A 23221-nucleotide genomic window follows, 5' to 3' on the forward strand; every position below is an offset into this window, starting at 1 on the left:
TCGTCTGGTTGCCGCGCCAAGGGGTGGGGCCGCACGCAAGGGGCGGAGCAGGAAAGGGCGTCGTGGGGTGTAAACTCGGGAGTGGAGTTGATGACGTTGGAGTCAGGGGCGTCCGTAAGGAATACTGGCGACTTGGGAGATATTCGGGAATTGGTAATAGGAGTAGGGTCTCGGTGGACGTTGCTAACGGGAAGGAGAGGTTGAGGGTCTGGCTGATAGGATAGGGCTCTTACAGAGGACTGTTCATGAGGGAAGTCTGACTGGGGCCTTAGTGACAAGAGGGGTATTTTGGGGGATATGAATGACAGAAAAGGAGTCTCTGGTGGTTAATGATGGCGGGGAGGGGGTTCTGTTTAGGGCATTGACGGTTTGGGAAGTACTATGTGGAGTAACAGGTTGGGGGCTGCATACGGGACTGTGTGGGGAGGAATACTGATGACAACCCAAGGGTTCAGTATTAAGAACAGCCATAATAGGTTGGCTTGGACCTAGAAATTGAACTTAAACAAATCCAATTTCTTCCCTTTATTCATGAATAAATGTTTGAATAAATATATTAGAAAAGTTATCAGAAATGTGCATCCGAGGACTGTAACATTACACTGATCACAAAGAGACCCCTTAACCCTAACAAGCAGAGGAGTTAGAGGTGACTATCAGGTTGGGAGAATTCCTCTGATAGCTGATCATGAGATGGGCTTCTTTGGTAGTCAGTGTGAGATTCAGCAATCACAGCATAAGCTCTGTGTGTGTGTCATCTGCCGCAGCCTTCGGGATTTCCAGTGATGTCATCAGGGCTCTAGATCATCATATGTTTATGAGCCGGTGAATATGTAACAAGAATATTTGCTTAATTGGGCACATGATCCTTGCCACATGCCTGTGATTCTGATGCATCTGAAAGGCCTGTATATTTGAACATTGTCATTCATCATTTCCTATAGTTGAAATTCCTGATGGATGCTGTGGAATCTAACTTCATTCTAAAATTACTTGTTATTTTTAAATTGTGTGTCTGAGCAACCAAAATAGTTTTTAGTTTACTTGCTTGTTTTTAATGTAAAAAATTCATTTTAATGAATTTCATACCAAAAATTATTATTGTATATAGGAACACTTTTCTAGGACTTGGGAAAACCAGTGAACAGAACGGACACCTCTGCTCTCATGGAGTTTGTATTCTAGTGAGACAAGACAAAAAATAAATGTCAGGTAATGATGGGTGCTGTTTAAAAAAATAAAACAGGGTTGGTGACAAGAGAGTGATAGAATGCTAATTAGATAAAGTGGATGGCAAATCTAGAAGCAGGAAGGAAACCCTTGTGGCTGGAGCGGAAGAAACAAGGGGGAGTATGTTAGGAGGTGAGATAAAGGAGATCTTAACCAAAAGTGTTGAGCTTTGAATTTCATGTTAAGCAGAGGTGTGAGGTGATATAACTTTCCTTTTTAAGTGATCAGGCTAACTTCTGTGTAGATAGTAGCCTATAAGGGGTTTGGATGGAAGCAAGGGGAAGAGTTAAGAGGCTATTGTGATAATCCAGGTGAAAGATGATGGCTTAGACCAAGATGGTGCCTGTGCAGGTGGTGGGAAGCAATTGTACTCTAAATATATTCTGAAAATAGAGCTGACAAAATTTGCTGATAGAGTGAATATGATGTATGACATATAAGTCAGAGTCAAGATTTTTTGGAAGGATAGAATTGCCATTTAGGATGGATTCAGCTTGGGATGGTGAGAATTAAAAGTTTTGTTTTGTATATATTAAGTATAAGATGTCCAAGAGACACATCCAAATGAAGATGTAGAGTTATTGAGTGGATCTATGAGTCTCAAATTCAGGAGAGAAATACTTAAAGCTATTAAATTAGCAAGAGAGTGAGTGAAAAATATAAATACCTTATTTTCAAATAGAATCAAACACTGAGGAATGAAGATGGTTGTTTACCATCTCATATGAGTCAGTGTAGGAGTTAGAAATTGGACTGAAATACCTGCTTCCCTTTACAGAGCTGGTCATGTGTCCTAGTCCAGAGCTGGTCATGTGTCCTAGTCCAAGGCATGTACACCTCCTTGCACATGGAAGAGCTTAGTACACTTCACTGGGGAACAATCCATCACCCACCAATCCATAGGCATGACACCTGAGGATCTTAATGATGTACAGTGTCTTTCTGTTTTCTATCTTTACATGCTTTCATGATGTCTCTTTCCAGTTCTAATTAATTTCTCTGATCTGCCTTGATGATATACATCACCTTCTTTAGCCATTGGGTAGTTATAATTGGCTTATTGGATGCTCTAAGGACACTGGATGTCTTCCTTGAGGGGATGGTTAGTTGAAGAGGTAAGTTAGGAGGAGAAATAGGATAATGAATATATACAATTACACATTAACAGACCTATAAAACAAATTTCAAATGTTGGAGAGGTGTGTGAACATGGATACTGAGGGATGGCTTAGGGCAATGGGGCTGACACAAAGCCAAGAGAGGCTTATCAAGAAAGACTTCAGAGAAAATGTGAATCTTATGTTTTGGGAAGGTTACATTTTTCAAAGGATAATCTTTCCTTAACACATAGAAACAAAAGCTGTAGTTATAAGAAACTGGAAAGCCAAAAGTTCAGTGATATAGGTAAATGCCAAGAAGTGTTGGAAAACCTTGAAGCAAATATTCAGGAGTTCTAAACTGATTCAAAGGCCCTGAATAGGAGCTTCTAGAAAAGAATAGGACATAATTAAAATTTGTAGTTTTAAGAGAATGACTCTTTTTGTCCTTTGCCGGCATTATTGTTCCGGCGTTAAGAAGGGTTCAGCAATCTGGAGAAAGGCTGTGTGTAACTTAAGAGTCCAGAGACGAAAGATAATTTTGAAAGGCTTTGGGGGTCAGAGGAGCCTGGCTAAAGAAACCAAGTTCTCCTTGTCCCAGGACCCCTTGCTTTTTATTAACACAAATTGTCCCAAGGCAAGGTGGAGATATACACTTCAAAGGGTAGGGTTTCCGTCTACAGAGTCCATTGTTAGAATGGGGAATAGCCTACAACTGTTCAGGTATTTGGCCAGTAGGAGGCAATAACATATAGATTAAGATGCCCTGAGCTGTCTGGCAGCAAACAATCATCCTTTTCAGGTTTGGGGAAATACCTTTAGCCATTCCAGCAGGCGATAACATATGTGACTCAGCCCTTGTTGAGTCCCCCAATTCCATCAACCTTTTGATGAAACTTGCAATTATGACATGCTGGAATTGGCTTCCAGCAGTGCTTGGAAACTGAAAAGTCAGTTCTTAGTCATGAATGCATGAAATGACACAATATGTGCAGATCTTTTCCATTAAAAAAAATTGAATGTTCTAAAAGAATTGAAATAGAACCACAAAGACAAGCTTCCTCAACTCATGGCATCAAAGAGTAAATATTAGTATCCATTATTGTTAAACTATTTGTGCAAGAGTAGGCCTTCCTTCCCCTGGCTGCCGGCACTGGCTTCCCTCTGGCACCTGGGACCTGGGTTTTCCTTCAGCTGCTGACAGGCACCCGGGACCCGGGCTTCCCTGGCAGCCCCGGCTTCATCTGGAAGGTCATCCAGAAGGACGTCCGCTCTAATTAGCATATTACATTTTTATTATTATAGTTTTGGAAACTCATGGCATCTCCGGGGATGCTGAAGCACTTCATACACCTAAATTCTTGGCATTCACCTCCCTGTTTCAGTGACTAAGCTAACACTAGCTACCGTGTGTGTTTCCTTCTGCTGAAAGAAGGAGCCTTGAAGGCAAACTTCTCCTTCCTCAGAGCAGAGCCACCCTCAGAAGATGACACTAGAACCATCTATTCTAGAATCTTATTTTAATTAAATGAAAGACATCTACTTAAAGCATAGATACAATACGTCAGAATCATAACAAGATTGAAGAAATACAATTACTATCTTTAAGAAATGTGTGGCCACCCCAGAAAAGCTTTAAAGCAAGAATGAGTAGTACTGGACCAGAGGTCAAAAGCATCTTTTGGTGATGACATTGTCATTTTGGACTGTGGTAAGGGGCAAGTCTTGACCTCTCTCTGTTTTTCTGTTAGGATCTTAGCTGTTCTCTTAATCTAAAAGCCACTTCTAGGTTGCCTTCAAAATAAGGGTCTCAACTACTGGACTCCACACTCTGTCTTGGCACTATAATGTGACCCTTCAAGGCCTTTTGATGAACTTGGATGTGAACCATGGTTGTTTTTTTTTAAAGAAATAATTTCTGCCATGTTTGAAATACTGGCTTACAGCCGGAGATTGGGGCATTCAACTCAGTGATAAGCCAGTGTTATCTTTGGGGAGGATCACAGCTTCCCCTAAAACCGATGGACAAGCTTGTACCCAATCAGGGTAACAGAGTATAACAGAGAGAGCTATGTAGTAATTATTCTTTATCCCACAAGAACGGGGAGATTCGTGTCCTGTTTCCATACCTATGCTGCTGTATAGTGAAAGCAACAGAAAATTTGGAGACAAAGGGGCCTGAGTTTGTTCTTCGCCCAGGACCAGGTCCGAGACCACGGAAACATTGATGTTCGGTGCTTTCCTTCAATGTAGAGTGTACTGGGACTGGTTGAAAAGTATGAACCATTGATTCATATTTAATGAAAGACACACAAATATTTACTTCGGGTCAACTTTTATGAAAATCTTAATTTACATTAACCCGACAGCTATGATTTTGGTGCACAGAAACGTATTTCCACTCAGCCTTTGGGAATACACACATAACGTGTAAAGCGAGGTCAACCGTCCCAGTGGGCACCGCCCCTCGTTAGCTCCACTCCCACCGAGGCCCCGCGTCCTTGCTATTGGTTCCCTTCCTTGCGCCGTCCGTTGCCGTGGAGACCAAGGCTATGGCAACCAGGAGAAGCCAAACTTGCTCATCCCTTCCCTACAGCAAAGGGGTCGAGGGGGTGCGGACTCTCTCTGCGCTGCGCTCATGGCGCTCTACGAGCTCTTCTCTCAGCCGGTCGAGCGCGGCTACCGCGCGGGGCTCTGCTCCAAGGCCGCGCTGTTCCTGCTGCTGGCCACCGCGCTCACGTACATCCCGCCGCTGCTGGTGGCCTTCCGGAGCCACGGTGAGCCTTCCCGGGTTGGTGCGCTCCACGGCTCCCGGCCGGCTGCATCCGCTCCGGCCTTCCTGACATCTTACCCACCGCCTTCCCGCCCTTTTTACCTCAGGGTTTTGGCTGAAGCGGAGCAGCTACGAGGAGCAGCCGACTGTGCGCTTCCAGCACCAGGTACTGCTCCTGGCCCTGCTAGGACCGGAGCGCGGCGGGTTCCTCGCCTGGAGCACGTTCCCCGCCTTCAACCGGCTGCAGGGGGATCATCTGCGCGTCCCGCTCGTTTCGGTGCGTGGTTCCTGCCGGGGCCTAGCTGCCCACCCGGACTGGGTAGAGGTAGGGGCGGGAGCGGGGGTATGAGAGGGCGAGCGCCCGACCCCGTGGGAGCCCCAGCTTAGGTCTTCAGGGTCCTCGATCCCACGGAAGGTTGTGTACACAGGCTCAGTGGTTTGAACATATGCTTAACTTCCTGAGGAGCAAATCTCTTATTTCATTCGACTTCTCAAAGCTGTCCATAACCCCAAGAAAGTTAGCAAGCTTCAGCGTGCTACCCGACACTGAGTCCAGAAGCCTGCGGCCGCCTGTTTCCAGCCCCCGTCATTTCCGTGGGCTGCCTGATAGAAAGGTGGTCGCGAAAGCTCCTTTATGAGTCATGGAGGACCAGCAGTGTTCTTGTTGCAACCCTTAGTGCTGCTGCAGTTGTGCATCCAAACACTCGGAACGGAAAGAGCAGGCATTTTTATGCAGGCTTGACACTGGGACGCCCAGGCCCTGGTTGGTTGACCGACCTCCGGGAATGGCCCTCCCGCCTCCCTGGCTTGTCTCCGACATCTTGTAGCTGTCCAGAATGAAAAGGAAGCATTTTACTGTCTGTAATTTAGTATTCGGTTCAGGTAAGTGAGTGCTTCCTTTACAAACTCTCCCTTTCTGCTCATGTTTTGAAAACATTTTCCTTTAGAAATATAAAAATTCTGGTTTTCCTTCTTCCAAAGTTTAATCTCAGTAAACATCTCTGAGATTATTGGCCTGCAAGCCAAACTTGTATAGCTGGGGAAAAAAATTCAGACTTTTTTCCAGCAACTAAATAAAATGGGGGGAAATTTTAATCTGATTAGTTATATGAATAACGACACACAAAATACGATTCAAGTTTTTTTCTGATTACTTTAAATTTTCTTATTATAAAATTGCATGCTTATTGTAAAATGTTAAAGTTACTGGTATATATAATGACATAAAATTAAGGCTCAGTTAGGGATATGTATCAATACTTGTTAATCAACCTTATTCTTTTTAAGATCTACAAGGTATTTCATGATATGGAACAACTGTAATGGATTTGACCAGTTCCCTGTTAGTGGATATTTTATTTGATTTCACTTTTTCACTATTAGAATGTTGTAATGAACAAGTTTTTTTAAAAAATAAGTTTTTGTTGATTTTTTAAAAATATATATTTTATTGATTTTTTACAGAGAGGAAGGAACAGGGATAGAGATTTAGAAACATCGATCAGCTGCCTCCTGCACATCTCCTACTGGGGATGTGCCCGCAACTAAGGTACATGCCCTTGACCGGAATCAAACTGGGGACCTTTCAGTCCTTGGCTCTATCCACTGAGCCAAACCAGTTAGGGCAGTTTTTGTTGATTTTAGAGTGAGAGGAAGGGAGAGGGATAGAGAGATAGAAACATCGATTGGCTGCCTCCTTCATGCCCCCCCACCGGGGACTGAGCCCTTCCCAGACATGTGCCCTGACTGGGAATCAAACTGGTGACCTCTTGCTCTATCCTGTTTGGCTCAGTGGATAGAGCGTTGGTCTGCAGACTGAAGGGTCCTGGGTTCGATTCTGGTCAAGGTCACATGCCTGCGTTGTGGACTCGGTCCCCAGTGGGGAGTGTGCAGGAGGCAACTGATCAAGTATTCTCTCTCATCATTGATGTTTCTACCTCTCTCTCCTTCTCCCTTCCTCTCTGAAATCAATAAAAATATATATTTTTTAAAAACAAGAATGATGACCTCTTGGTTCATGGGTCAATGCTCAACCATTGAGCCACACTGGCCCAGGCATGAACTAGATTTTAAATAAACATCAAATTGTGAGGAATTTCAATAAAAGATTATTGTTGAAATTGTATAAGTAAATAGAAAACTAAGCAAGCAAATAAAATACTTATTAACTTTAGAGAAATAAAAAATAAGGGAAAAATGAGAAAGGTCATTAAAGTTGTGAATAGGATTTACAGTCAAATGACAGTTTAACTCTATTGGTGGGATGGGAAGGGTATGTGTATGGTGGAGGCTGGTGGGTGGTGCATTTTATAATTGATGATATCTTAGACTCATTGAAATACAGGTAGTAAGGATTTGATGAGTCTAGGAGACCCAAAGAGTAATGCCAAAGAGTATTTTCAGCACAAAAAGAAAAAAAACGGAACACTCAATGACAAATATATGGTAAAATGAACACTGATATAAACTAGGAAATTGACCTTTAATAAAAGAATATTACTCGACAGAATGAACAGTATAAAAACAAACAATGAGATACTTGATGGGGAAAATATTGCAAGTCAGGGCATTTGGAAACAATTGCACTCCTTAATTTATAGCAATTCTTACAGTCAGATGGTGCATTGTTTTTAGATCTTGTGTCAGCTCCAAATCCGCCCTCCTATCTCTGCTTTGTGATGCTCACACTGAGATGATGAAAACCACATTCTCTTCTGCCCACTGACTCCCTATTAGGTTCTGCCAATAGGAGGCATGATGAGCCTTGTTTTGGGAGTAGGAAAAAACTAGAAACTGCAACCAGTTGTTACTGCCAGTTGAAGAACCAGTGCTGGGTGATACAAACAGGAAAGAGTAAGTCTTTCCTCCAGCCTTATCCATTCCCCCTGGTGGGTTCCTCCTCCAAAGCCCTGGAAGTACCAGCGTCAGCTGGGCAGCACTTCCTTCTTGAGGTCTGAGTCCCAGCTCCTGGAGGAAATGCCCGCCTCTTCCCTTCCTGCTCCAGCTGCAGGCAGGGGAGCTGCTTCCTGCAGTTACCCTCTCTGTGTTATCACAGCATTCCCTTTTTGCCTTTTTCGTCCCCTAATACCTATGCTACTAATTATCCCCTATGCTAAATTCCCTCTGTTAAAATAACTGTTTAGTTTCTGTTTTCCTGATTGGCACAGGTAGACTGGCTGATATGCACTGACTAAATCCAACGATGCCTATATTTATCCGACCTAGTATATTGGTATTGATTTCATATATATCTGGAAAAGATTATCTTTTTTTAACTATCAGAAATCTTTGAAATTGGGGTTCTTGTGGGCTATTATAGAAGGAGCACTGAATCAGGAATCTGTAAACCTAAATCCTAGCCCCAATTCTGTCATTGGATTATACCCGCTCTCAGCCTCAATGTAACTATGTGGAGAACACAATAGTAGCTACCTCTCTAATTATTACTATTATTAATATTCTTATATCTCCTGTGATATGCAGTAGAACCAGTTGAAACAACCAGTGGATATTAACATTGTTCCAAATTGCACATATACCTTATAGAAATAAGATGATGGTGTGATTTATGAATTATCTTAGCCAGACACATCAATTTGATTTTAGATAATAACCTTGAACTTGTGTTAAAGAAGTATTAGTTCTTTGAATGCCTGCCTTTTTCTTTTTTTAAAATATTTTATTGATTTTTTACAGAGAGGAAGGGAGAGGGATAGAGAGTTAGAAACATCGATGAGAGAGAAATATCGATCAGTTGCCTCCTGCACACCCCCTACTGGGAATGTGCCCGCAACCAAGGTACATGCCATTGACTGGAATCGAACCTGGGACCCTTCAGCCCGCAGGCCGACGCTCTATCCACTGAGCCAAACCAGTTAGGGGTGAATGCCTGCCTTTATAGCTATTGCACATGTGTTAAGACTGATTTGAAATAAATGGAATTAGATAATTGATTTCATTAGTGGTCCAAGTGATAGCATAGAATGTAGCCCACCTTGCCAGCCTTAGGGGAGTGAGATTCTAACTTGGTGACAAGTTATTGTGGGAGATGCAACTTTTGCATCATCTCTTATCCCCATTACTAGCTGTACCAATAAAACCCTTCACCTCCCTGAACCTTAATTTTCTCATCTATACAATGGGGATAATACTTGCTCTGCTTACCTTAGACTTATTTTAAAGATCAAATGAATTGCTTTTCTCCCCCACACTGTGTTGGGGTCTGTATTCTGGCAATTCCCTCCTACCCACTATCCTCCCTTGCAAGTTGAGACAGTGTTGGGGTCTGTATTCTGGCAATTTCCTCCTACCCACTATCTTCCCTTGCAAGTTGAGACATTTGATCTTTGTTTTCCTGTTAATCCTAAGGATCCAGACGGCATAGTTCCACCCCAGAGAGTTAACCTGACTTTGTCTTCCAAGTCTTCCCAGATACCAACTAAGGAAGATTCACAGAAAGACAGGGTAGCCTCTTTTCTATCCTAATCATAATTGCTAATACATAATTGCCTCAGTAACTTGATCATCAGCCCGAGTAACAGATATCCCTCCACTGCACCTGCGAAGTTGATGGACTAGGACAGAGAAAATAGTATCCAACAGAAGACAGAGGGCAGGTTTCTCTATAACAAGGCCTAGGATAAGGACATTATTGTCCAGAAGGAAAGAAGCAATTGAAAGTTTCTGAAAACTGAGATAACTCCATCTTAAAACGACCTTATTAGCCTGAAAAAAGAACAAAGAATCTCTTCCTTGCATAATGGTATTGGTGGAAAGAAAAATGAATCAGTAGATGGAGAATTCAGATGGGAATGTGGATCCACCATAGTAAAATCCTTCTGGGAACCTACACTGGGAAAGGATCAGTTGTAGCAACAAGATCCAGAGTGTGCCAAGGAATGGTATCAGCAGTGATCACATTTCAGTAACCATCCTTTCCTGCTAGTCGTATTAGGATCACTATGAGGCAAGATTATGGATGACAAGATTGGATACCAGTGTTTTTTTATGAGCTGTAATTTGTCTTTTTCCCTCCTACGATGTTTTCCCTACTTTCATGTACATAATTTATAAAGTATCTGTTGTTTTAATGGCTTACTGATTTTCCAGAGCTTCCTTTTTTGCTTTATTGATTGGTACTAAAAGATGCGCTAGGCTTTAAAGTCCTGACAATGATGAGATGCAGTCCAATACTGAGAATTTGCAGCAAAGACACTTGTGGTTAAAAGATGTACAGTATAAATAGAGCTTGGTGTTTTCTGCTGAATCTGGGGAATGCATAATGATTAGTATTAGTTTTCTTTTCTAGACAAGTAGAAAATAATTCTGATGTGCTACTTAAACTTTCCATACAAACTCCAGCCTGTTTGTAAAAATGAAAAGAGAAAGATGCCAGCAACAAAACAAACAAAAAAAGATCAAATGAGACTGAAAAAGAAAAATACTATCCAGTTGTTTGTTGTTATTGCCACTTCAAATTCCTGTTCAGTTTGGCCCTTGAATATTTGAGAAGCACAGTATGAAGTTCAGGGGCCATGCACATTGTTTCTCTCTCCAATATTGATCCCTTATACCTATTCATTTTTCTTTTGATGAGGGAGCTAATACCTATGTATCGCAGGACAGTGGTTCATTGTGTATGTATGACAGTAATATGGATTCTTCCTGACTTAATAAGGACCAGGGCCACTGGCCCTCTTTGGGTTTCCTAGACTAGAGAAGAAGACAGGAACCAGGACGGGAAAATGGACATGTTACATTTTAAACTGGAGCTTCCCCTGCAGTCCACGGAGCATGTTCTTGGTGTGCAACTCATCTTGACTTTCTCCTACCAATTGCATGTGAGTCAATTCCTGAGGGAAGCCTGTCCTCTCCCTTTTGTCTTTTAATAGTACAGATCCCTCTTTCTGATTTCTAGGAAAACCCACACTGTAGAAAAAGGCTCTTTTCTGAGGTGCAGTGTGGGATTTAACTTGGGCAGATCAAATGTTTTTCATTAGGGCCATGTTAATTTATACAAGCTATGAACAGCTCAGAGTTCTTCCTGTATGGCTAAGCCAGGTATGTGGGGGACCGTTAGGCTTCCACCAGACAGGTGACGCTTAGAACCCAGAGCCCTTAAGATCTGACTGAAACTGATCTTGTCTCTCCCTCTAATGATTTCAGAGGATGTCAACATTCGTGATGCAGAGCATGGCATTTCTTCAATCCTCTTTTGCTGTTCCGGGGTCCCAGTTATATGTGAACGGAGACCTGAGGCTGCAGCAGAAGCAGCCCCTAAGCTACGATGGCCTAGATGTTCGATACAACGTAAGGATGCTTCTCCTTGTCCATCTCCTTTTATTTGTATATGTTAGTGTTTACCAGTTCTTTGAAGAGGGAGAAATAGAAGTTGGAAATAGCGTTTCTCTGTAGGGGCACAGAAGAGGATTTCTGAGGAATTCCTGCCATGAATTCTTTCAAAATATGGAGACGGATGTGCCTGTATTTATATCTAGAAAGAAAGGGAAAAATCTCTGTTTTTAATCTAAGAACCAAATATTTATTGCTTTTGGATGCGCACACAGACACACACACACACACACACACACACACACACACACACACACCATATTTTAAGTGATCTTTTTTTAGTTCATGTAAAACATTTCAAAAATAATACTAACAACCGATTATTTGAGCATCTAATCCTGAGTTAAGCGGTTTAAGTATATTATCTTGTTTAATCATCACAGCAACCTCAGGAGATGCCTACTCAGCCATTTCTCAACTCGCCAACTGCTCGTCCTGTCATTGCCCCCCTTGCTCCGTTGTGCTGTTCTTCACACCCGCAAGTGGCTCCTGCCTCAGGGCTTGTGCACTGGCCTTTCCCTCTGCCAAGTATCCACGTAGCTTATTCTGCTACTCCATTCACTTTCTGGTTCCAATGCCTCTGAACACAGTCCTTCCCTGACACTTCTTTCTAAAATAGCATTCCCCTCTCTCTCCGTCATTCCTCACCTAGGTTTACTGTTGTACTTCCACCTGAAATATTAAAGATATGTTATCAGTTTATTTGCTGTTTCCCTCAATAGTAAAAGCGCTGACATCTATACTTTCACCCCAGTGCCTAAAACAGTGCCGGCACACTATACAGTAAGTACTCAGGCAGATTTGTTGAAAGAATGACCTCATTTTACGCTTGAGGAAACTGGGACTTACAGGGATTAATTAATTTTTCCAAAGTCCCACAGCATGAAAGTAACAGAACCATGAATTGTCTGTCTATCAGAACTCATTCATTTAAACACTTTTTTCTACAGACCTTTATTATATCCCAGGGAGGGGGGCATATAAGTTGGGCTGGGCTACTTTTGAAAAGGAAAGCGGAACTTTATCAGTTATTTCAGATCTGTTCCAGACAAACTAGGATATATGGTCACCCTAGCTATAATCAAGGTCAGTTTTTTAAAGGAGGACTATAAAGTATAAACTTAATATGGTGCTTTTTTTTTTTTAACTTGGAAAAGATCTTTGCTTTTTTGTGGGCTTTTTTTTTTTCAGCTTTATTGAGGTATAATTGACAAAATTGTGAACTATTTAAAGTATACATCATAAAAAAAAGAAAGTAAAGTATACATCATGATGATTTGATAGATGAATACATTGTGAAAGGATTCCTTTCAATTAGTTAACACATCCATCACCACACATTTATCTTTTTTGTATATGTATGAGAACATTTAAGTTCTACTCTCTTAGCAAATTTCAATTATGTAGTACAGTATTATTAATTGTAGTCATCATGTTATACATTAGATCAGTGGTTCTCAACCTTTCTAATGCCGCGACCCTTTAATACAGTTCCTCATGTTGTGGTGACCCCCAACCATAAAATTATTTTCGTTGCTACTTCGTAACTGTAATTTTGCTACTGTTAATGAATCGTAATGTAAATATCTGTGTTTTGTGATGGTCTTAGGTGACCCTGCTAGCTTTCTCAACCTGTGGGTTGCGACCCACAGGTTGAGAACCGCTGCTGTAGAGCCTAAGACCATCGGAAAACACAGATATTTACATTACGATTCATTAACAGTAGCAAAATTACAGTTACGAAGTAGCAACGAAAATAATTTTATGGTTGGGGGTCACCACAACATGAGGAACTGTATTAAAGGGTCGCGGCATTAGAAAGGTTGAGAACCACTGCATTAGATCCTCAGACTATTCATCTTATAGCTGAAACTTTGTACTTTAACCCTTTCCCTATTGCCCTTGGCTCCCAGCCCCTGGCAACCAATTTTCTACTCTGTTTCTATGAGTTTGATTTTTTATTTAGATTCCACATATAAGTGAATACCATGCAGTATTTATCTTTCTCTGTCTGGTTTATTTCATTTAGCATAATGCCTTCAAGGTCCATCCATGTTGTTGCAAATGTCAGGAGTTCCTTTTTTTTCATGTTAGAATGTCTTCTTTAACCACATCTTCTTTATCCATTCATCCATTGACAGACACTTAGGTTGTTTCCATATCTTGACCATTGTAAATGATGCTGCAGTGAACATGGGAGTACAAATATCTCTTTAATATTCTGTTTTCCTTTCCTTTGGATATATACTCAGAAGTGGAATTTCAGGATCATGTGGTAGTTATATTTTTAAATTTTTGAGCTACCTCCATACTGTTTTCTATAGTGCCTGCACCAAGTTACAGTCCTACCAACAGTACACAAGGGTTCCCTTTTCCTCATATCCTTGCCAACACTTGTTATCTCGTCTTTTTGGTAACAGGCTTTAAGTAATACCTTATTGTGGTTTTGATTTGCATGTCCTTGATGATTAGTGATGTTGAGCACCTTTTCATGTGCTTTTTGGCCATCTCTATGTCTTCTTTAGAAAAATGCCTATTTGGTTCCTCTGCTCGTTTTTAAATATATATATATATATATATATATATATATATATATATATATATATAATTATTTCAGAGAGGAAGGGAGAGGGAGAGAAAGATAGAAACATCAATGAGGAGAGAGAATTGTTAATTGGCTGCCTCCTGCACACCCCCTACTGGGGATCGAGCCCGCAACCCAGGCATGTGCCCTGACCGAGAATCGAACCGTGACCTCCTGGTTCATAGGTTGACACTCAACCACTAAGTCACACAAGCCGGGCTCTCTGCCCATTTTAAAAATCACATTGTTTTACTATTGTGTTATGTGAGTTCTTTATGTATTTTGGATATTAACCCCTTATCAGGTATATTATTTGCTAATATTTTCTCCCATTCTGTAAGTTGCCTTTTTATTTTGTTGTGCTTTGCTGTGCTATTAACTTGACATAATCTCACTTAATATTTTTGCTTTTGTTGCTTGTACTTTTGGTATCAAATACAAAAATCATTGCCAAGACTGATGTCAAGGAGCATACCCGCTATGTTTTCTTCTAGTTTTACAACTTCAGGTTTTAAATTAAGTTTAATCCATTTTTAATTTATTTGTATATATGATGTAAGGTAGGAGTCTAGTTTCATTCTTTTGCATGTGGCTGTCCAGTGTTCCTAATACCATTTATTGAAGCAACTATACTTTCCCCACTGAATGTTTGGCTCTTTTGTCATAAATTAACTGACCATATATTGGTGGGTTTATTTCTAGATTCTCTGTTCTCTATTTTGTTCCATTGATATGTGTCTGTTTTTATGCCAATACCATACTGTTTCAGTTACTATAGTTTTGTAATATAATTTTATTTTTTCTCCCACTTTTTATTTATTTTGACATATTTTGATATGTCCATAAACTTGTAAGTGCAATTATCACTAAACCAAGATACACAGGAATTACACTTCATTCTGGGGGTGAGGGAGGGGCTCTCAATCTTACAGTGTTAGAAGAATAAAGTACATTTGTCATAGTATACATTATCATATTCCCTTAAAGCAGGGATTAAGGTTTTTAAATTAAAATACTTTCGGGATTACTTCTGTCTGCACATTCAGGAACTATCATTATTTAACTGGTTATATACAATTATCCCATCATACAAAAAAATTTCAGTTGTATCCTAAGGTCTGTTTAAGTCAGATAGTAAACTAGTAATAGCAATTTAATTAGCAAGCTATAAATCAGAACAGTGTAGAAATTCTGCAGTTGAATTGTATTTCCTGTCTGTAGTATTGCTCTATTAAATCTATTTTCTCCATGTATTAGAAGAAAAAAATAAGCATTGATAGTCAAAAATAAGATTTTCATTGTTGCAGTACATGATAGAATATATGAGAGAAGAGTTCCTAACGTCATGACAATCTTTATGAACCTTTACTAGTGTAAAGGTTAAGGATTATTGTGTGTATATATTTGGAAAGAAATAAGAAACAAAGGCAGGTGGTTACGACAGGCATATAAAGGGAATGCTGAGACTATATTATAATTATATTTATTTTTTAAAAAAACTAATCTGAAGCCAGCTGTTAGTGTAAATTCAACCTGATAATTTACTTGTGAATAAAGCTAGTTTTTTTTTTTTAATCCTCCCCTGAGGATGTGTTTATTGATTTTAGAGAGAGGGGAAAGGAGAGAGAGAAACATTGGTCAGCTGCTTCCCATATGTACCCTGACCAAGAATCGAACCTGCAACCTTTTTGGTGTACGGGACAATGATCCAACCAACTGAGTTACACGGCAAGGGCAATAAAGCTAGGTTGGTGGGAAACAGTTTAATTCTTTCCTTTTAAACATAAAGAAACTCAAAAGGAATTTTAAAGGTAGTAGGCCAGAAAATGCAACAGTAACTCCTATAATAATCCTTTTCAATAAAACAGATAAATCAAGTTGAGACATGTGTTAAAATACTTTTCAGACTGAGTATTTATCAGCCTATATAATCCAATTGGATTTTGATATTTTTAAAAAAGCCATTTTATAAGAGCTATTACATCTAGAAGTGAAGAAAATAAATTAGATGCCCTGCCCCTCCCCAAGATATTGTTTAACCTTTAAAGCATCAAAAGCTATATAATATCTTATACAAATTAACGAGTGTTCTTATAGAAGTAGTACAGTTTTGGACTGACACTATGCTATATTTATGGTGAGTACTAGGCACAAGAATATGTGTATCAATTAGGCATTTTCAGTCTAATTAGTCTCTAAAGTTATTTAATTGTTGGCACCATATAATAACTGGTGTGCATTTTGGTACTTAAGTCATGAATTGTAGAGAACAGGAAGCAGTATGATATAGTAATAGGGTTTGTATTAGACGATCACAGTGTTGAACAAATCTCTTCTATGAACTCTGTGATTTGTTTTGCAGTTGGTCACCTGTAGTAGATCCTTGATTTGATTCCTCCATATTCATATTTTCTCCAGCTGCAGTCGTTAATATTTCTTCATCTTCCTCATCATCATTTAGTTCTTTTGAAATTAATTGCCTAGCTAATTTAAGATTAAGTCCTTCATTGTCATGAAGCTTCCTTTTCATTTCAAACTCTAGCTGTTTTTCACTAGCTGGTCTGGAAATTCTCTGAAGCTGGGTCTTTTCTCCCCCCTGCTCATTTCCTACAGAGCACTTGAAAAAGAATAAACAGCAGGTACTCAATAAAGACTTTTTACCTTCAGATGAGAGGTTATTGTCTTCATCTTCACTGCTTTCTTGTTCATGAATCAGATACTTTGGCTTTGAGCCTTTAGCAGCAGCTAATTTCTTAGCTAACATGTCTGGGTTCAGGGCTTCAATGGTTTCTGAATCACCCAATACATCTTCATCATCACTTTCCATGCTATTTTCTGGAGTGCTTGGTTCATCTACTTTAATTATATCTTCGTCTTCTATATAATATGTCGCCAGGATGTTCATTTCATCCCACTTCTGGGATTTTTTACTCAGTACGTCGGCACTCTTGTGCCGCTGCTGTACTGCCGAGGGCACCAGAGAGCAAGCCATAGAACTCTTGTTCTTCAGAATCCCCTTCATGGGCTGTTGCGAATCCGAGGCTGCCATTGCCTGCTGCGAGGCTGCCATTGCCTGCTGCGAGGCTGCCATTGCCCGCTGCGATGGTGGGCGTAAGGGTCGCTGGTTGGCGCTGGGTCCAGGAAGGAAAGGGCTAGGGGCAAACGGGGACTGACCAGGCAGCCGCCGAGCCCACCAGGGGCTAAAGCGCTGCACCTGCTGTCACGGAGACAGCTACGGGCGTCGTTTTCACGACACAAGGACCCCGACTCCGACGCGTTGGCGCCTACTAGCCCATGCTGGCGCTGGCGGCTGGCTGCTCTGTGTGCGCCCTTGGCCAACCAACGCACTTGATCCGTGGCAGGCAGAGAAGCCCAACAGCCTGTAATATAGTTTAAATCGGGAAGTTGGATGCCTTCAGCTTTGCTCTTTCTCAAGATTGCTTTGGTTATTTGGGGTCTTTTGTGATTCCATACATTTTTTAGGATTGTTTTTTTTACATCTGTGAAAAATAACACTGGGATTTCAATAGGGATTCCACCGATTCTGTAGATAGCTTTGGGTGGTATGGACATTTTAACAGCATTAATTCTTTTAACACATGAACACAGAGTAACTTTCTGTTAATTTGTGCCTTCATCAGTTTCTTTTATCAATGTCATAATTTTCAGTGTACAGATATTTCACCTCCTTGGTTAAATTTATTTCTGTGTATTTTATATTACTTTTGATGCAATGTAATGGGATTTTTTTTGTCATTTCTCTTTCTAATACTTCATTGTTAGTGCTTTTGTATATTGATTATGTATCCTGCAACTTTACTAATTCATTTATAAGTTCTAACAGTTTCTTTGGTAGAGTCGTTAGGGTGTTCTATTATGTAATATTGTGTCATAGGCCAATAGTGACAATTTTACTTCTTCCTTTCCAATTTGGATGACTTTTATTTCTTTTTCTTGCCTAATTGCTCTGGGTGGGACTTCCTCTACTCTGTTGAATAAAAGTTGTGAGAGTGGGCATCCTTGTCTTCTTCCTGATCTTGGAGGAAAAATTTTCAGCTTTTCACCATTGAGGATATTAGCTGTGGGCTTGTCAGATATGTCCTTTATTATATTAAGGTATGTCCCTCTGTACCCACTTTGTTGAAAGTTTTCTTTTTCATAAACGGATGTTTAATTTTGTCAAATGCTTTTTCTGCATCGATTAAAATGGTTTTCTAAAAAAAATATTTTTATTGATTTCAGAGAAGAAGGGAGAGTGAGAGATAGAAACATCAATGATCCAAAAGAATCCTGCACACACACACACACACACACCCCACTGCAACTGGGCATGTGTCCTGATCAGGAATCAAACCGTGAACTCCTGTTTTGTAGGTTGAGACTCAACCACTGAGCTACACCAGCCGGGGAAGATATCCTTCATTTTATTAATGTGGTGTATCACATCTATTAATTTGTGGATGTTGAGCCATCATTGCATCCTTGGAACAAATCCCACTTGATCATGGTGTCTGATCCTTTTAATGTACTGTTGAATTTGGTTTGCTAATGTTTTCTTGAGGACTTTGCATTTATGTTCATCAGGAATATTATAATATATTATATTTTCTTATAATACCTTTTTTACTTTGTTCATGCATTATTCTCCTGACCTCAGTGAGCATCTTTTGTGACGTATTTTAAATTCTTTTTTCAGATAAGTCACTTATCTCCATTTTATTAAGGTCTATCTCTGGAGTTTTATTTTATTCTTTTGTGTGGAACATATTCCTCTATTTCTTTATTTTCCTTGCCTCTCTGTTGGTTTCTGTGCATTAGATAAAACATCCCTCTCTCCCAGTCTTGACAGAGTGGACTCATGTAGGAAATTAATCTTACCAATCAGCTCAGCCAGAGTTCTTTGTTGCTATCAAGCCTTTGTCATTTTCCAAGCTGCCTTCTGTGTTCTTGTGACTCCTAGTAGTTGAGGTTTGCTAAGATCATTTCAATGTGGGTGATGTGGATATTTTCTCATTTGCCCAATGTGTAGGAGTCACTCAACTAGTTTCTGAATTGCTCCATGTGTAGTTGTAGATTTAGTTCGTCAGTGAGAGGAGGTCAGTTCAGGAAGTTCTTTTGTTGCTATCTTGGAATGGAACCCTTTTTTTTATTTCACTTTTTTGTTGTTGTTTTTAAATGATTTCAGCGAAAGGAAGGGAGAGAGAGAAAGAGATAGAAACCTCAATGATGAGAGAGAATCATTGATTGGCTGCCTCCGGCATACTCCCCACTGGGGACCAAGCTCAAAATCTGGGCATATACCCTGACTAGGAATCAAACTGTGACCTCTTGGTTCATGGGTCCATGCTCAACCACTGAGCAAAACGAGCCAGGCTATTTTACATTTTTTAATATCTCCCTTAAGTCTTCAGCATTTGAATCCTGCCTTCACCTAGAAACCCATAGCACTTCTTATTCTCATATCAATGGAAATATGATGCTAGAGGCAGGAAGTCATTTCCTTCTCAAAGGATTATATGCTTACTATTTGCACTTTATCCTTTTTCCAAATCTACATTTGAAAGATCATCTAGAGAAGAGCAAGGACAAGACAAAGGAGTTGAAAATATGGTCTATTTCTAAAAATTAAAGGATTTCTCTCATTGGAATAGAGAGAGGTGTTTTATAAATAGCTTTAAAACCTATGAAAAGAAGATATTGACCCCTTGTTTCCATCCCACAAGGGGAAAGATTGAGAGTAAATAAATTATTGTAAGGCTGGAATAGGTCACCAAGAACAAGAAGGTGGTCCTGGGTGGGCAGGAGGGTAGAAAGACCAGAGAAGAAGCTGTTCCAGTGCTTATACCAGGTCCTCCTGCTATATCCCAGGTGTCTGTCATCAATGGAACCAGTCCTTTTGCCTATGACTATGACCTCACGCATATTGTTGCTGCCTATCAAGAAAGGAACAGTGAGTAAATTTCATTCAGGTGTTTCACAAAGACTTTCCAGGTTAGTGGGGTCTTTGGAGAGAAATAGAATTGGAATCCTTATCATGATGAAAATGTCAAAACCAATGAATGCTCAGTGATGTGAGGCAAACAGGCAACCCAGGACTTGTCCTTTTTCCTCCTGATCTAAAGACCCACAATCTATGATCCCCCACTTCTATGATCCATTAGGTTAGTGCCAATTAATTGCCACATGTATTCCTCCTGCACTCTTCACACTGGGGATTGAGCCCACAACCCAGGCATGTGCCCTTGACTGGCATCAAACCCAGGACCCTTCAGTCCGCAGGCTGATGCTCTATCCATTGAGCCAAAGTTGCCAGGGCTATATGCAAATCTTTTTATATAGCTGCTATCATAATTTAGAGACACTTTTGGATCCAGTTTATTTCTTTTTGTTGTTGTTGTTAATCCTCACCTGAGGATATTTTTTCCATTGGTTTTTAGAGAGAGTAGAAGGGAGAGAGGGAGGAAGGGGGGGGGGAGAGAGAGAGAGAGAGAGAGAGAGAGAGAGAGAAATCCTTGTGAGAGAGACATGTTGATTGGTTGCTCCCATACATGCCCCAACCGGGGCTGGGGATCAAACCTGCATCCCTTTGGTCTGTGGTTGACGCTCTAACCACTGAGAAAAACCAGCCAGGGCCAGTTTATTTCATTTACTTTGTAATATAAATATTTTTCCCATGCTGCTACAAAGTTTTAATTGGTGTTATTTTTAGTGGTAGCATAGTATTCCTTTGCTTAGCCACTCAACAACTACAGAACCCATAGACTGTTTCCACATTTTTTTTACGTAAGTGTTTTGACAAGTATTTTAACAAAGTGTAAGCAACTTTGCACATTCAATTTCACTTTTTTCCTTTTAAATCATTTCTTAGAGATGAGTTTTGAAGTACAGAATTTGCCTGAGAGGTCAAAAGAGTATTTTCATAGCCCTCAATTTTTTTTAAGTTTATATGTATTTTTTTTAATTAAAAAATTTAAATATGCTATTATTGATTCCAGAGAGAGGAAGGGGAAAAGAGAGAGAGATAGAAAGATGATGAGAGAGAATCATCAACCAGCTGCCTCCTGCACACCCCTAGTGCGGATCGAGCTGGCAACCTGGGCATGTGCCCTGACCAAGAATCAAACCGTGACATTCTGGTTAATGGGTTGATGCTCAGCCACCGGGCCACACCAGCTGGACATAGCCCTCGATATTTTATTGCCAAAGAGAGCATTTGTGGATTAATTCCTGATTGTATTGCAGTAACCACCATCCTGACTGACCCCAACCCCATCTGGCTGGTGGGGAGGGCTGCCGAAGCTCCATTTGTGATTAATGCTGTCATCCGATACCCTGTGGAAGTCATTTCATATCCTTTCTGTTAAGAAGCCAACAGTAGCTCAGTTTCAAAAAAGGAAAAAGGATTCCTCACTTGTCCCAAGAAGAAACAGATGTGGGAAGCCTTAAGTTGAAATTGCTACAGCATTGCAGCCCCACACAAACCACTCTGTCTGCACTCTTGTCTGCTATTCATACAGGGGTGGGGGCTGGGGAAATCATTTCCTGTTCCTATTTCTTTATGAGCAATTCTTCTAGGTCAGAATCCAGAATCATCCATATTTATGTCCTAATAATCTTTTATTTTCCCTTTTATCTTAAAGGTATTTGAAACATTTTTGCCATATCCTGTCTAAACTTACCCGTTTAACATTTACTTAGAAAATGTCAACTGAGATTCCTTAACTGTGTATACTTATCTACCAGGATTCTGGGAAATTATAAAGTTTGCCTGGATCCAGTATGTCAGTATCCTACTTATCTTCCTCTGGGTGTTTGAAAGAATAAAAAGATTTGTGTTTCAAAATCAAGTGGTCACCACAATCCCTGTAACAGCAATGCCCCAGGGAGAACTCTATAAGCAGCACTTATCGTAAGAAGACCATGACTGGAAACTAAGCAGGACCTGGCTACCTCATATTGTCTTCTGAGAACTGCCACCTTAGGAAACTTCTGAAAAGGGCCCATGGACATGTGCCAGCATGTGTGTTTTCCCTACCAGCAACAAAGAAGAGTTCTTTCTAATTTTTCTCTACACAAATTCCCTATCTTCTAAGTGCCTACCAAAATCATCAGAGACTAGTTTGTGGGAAGGTCTGAAAATGCTATAATTTGCTCTCCCGCCCCCCTTTTTTTGCCCTAGACTTGAATTTCAAGAGAAAACTACAATCAATTTAGACATGTTGGAAAGAGTATCATTTCTAGTCAAGCAGACTTTTGCTTCCTTGAACTGAGAAACATGCTATGCATTTCTCCCCCTATTGTAAAGCGCTTTTGACTCCTCAGGGCTCTCAGTACAGACATGCAAATCATTAGCATTTCCCACTCTCAGGCACCTCAATTTCCCATTCAGAACTTTTTTTTTTAATTTATTTTTTAATTGTTTGAAGTATTACAAATAGTAGTACATATGTCCCTTTTTTTTCCCCATTGACCTCCCCCCAGCCTCCCCTTCCCCCCAGTACATGCCTTTACACCCCCCCCCCCGCCGCAGTGTCTTGTATCCATTGGTTATGCTTATATGCATGTGTACAAGTCCTTCAGTTGATCTCTTACAGCACCCCCTCCCCCCATTCAGAACTTTGATTTCCAGAACTGAGAGGCCTTTAACTGGAGAATTGGAGAAGGGAGTGCTCAAGAACATGTGTGTGCACCCACGTGAGGGTGGGCAACTTGAGGACACTAGGACCATCCACCTGCCCTCAGTCTAACAGACATCTTCTGTCATCAGCTCAGCTGAAAAGCCCTTTATCCTGCCCTTATGTGGCTGGCTCTTTGCCCTGCCTTTTGCTCTCTGTCTGTGCCCCTGGAGTAGCAGGCTGAAGTCAGAAGTGCTGTTTCATTCACAATCCTCTGGGCAACAGTGGGGGGAATAAGGATTGTAACAGTTTTTTTCTCTCTGGCCCTCACCCAACAGCCTGGACACTTGCCACTCCTCCTTCTCGACAGCCTCTCCCCCTTCCTAAAAGGACATGGTTTACAGAGGACCTGTTTTTGGCATTGGCTCCCTGCCCAACAACCACAGAGTTTATTTGGAGGGCTAGCGGGAAGCCCGGCTCCTTGTATTTCCCTTGACTAAGGAACAGGGTGCCCATCAGAGCAGGCAGCTTTGGGAGGGATACAAGGAGCAGTGCGGGGAGAAGGAGGATG

General features: G+C 40.7%; 2 protein-coding genes across 2 annotated transcripts; one reads left to right on the forward strand and one right to left on the reverse strand.

Annotated features, from left to right (window-relative positions):
* Window positions 1-4713: 4713 nt before the first annotated feature.
* Window positions 4714-21399, forward strand: TMEM231 (transmembrane protein 231; the record flags this gene model as incomplete). The annotated part of the gene is made up of 6 exons (XM_080645224.1): window positions 4714-5104; window positions 5208-5377; window positions 10812-10940; window positions 11266-11409; window positions 19904-19985; window positions 21278-21399. The coding sequence occupies exons 1-6, from the start codon at window positions 4966-4968 to the stop codon at window positions 21397-21399; spliced, it is 786 nt and encodes a 261-aa protein (XP_080501350.1). The 5' UTR covers window positions 4714-4965.
* Window positions 16371-17084, reverse strand: LOC308235867 (protein phosphatase inhibitor 2-like; the record flags this gene model as incomplete). Its single annotated transcript, XM_080645045.1, has 2 exons — window positions 16371-16591; window positions 16697-17084. 2 exons carry the CDS (start codon window positions 17082-17084, stop codon window positions 16371-16373), a joined length of 609 nt encoding a protein of 202 aa, XP_080501171.1.
* Window positions 21400-23221: the final 1822 nt, after the last annotated feature.

This window comes from Plecotus auritus (assembly GCF_963455305.1).
Source record: "Plecotus auritus genome assembly, chromosome: 10".
Taxonomy (NCBI): Eukaryota; Metazoa; Chordata; class Mammalia; order Chiroptera; family Vespertilionidae; genus Plecotus; species Plecotus auritus.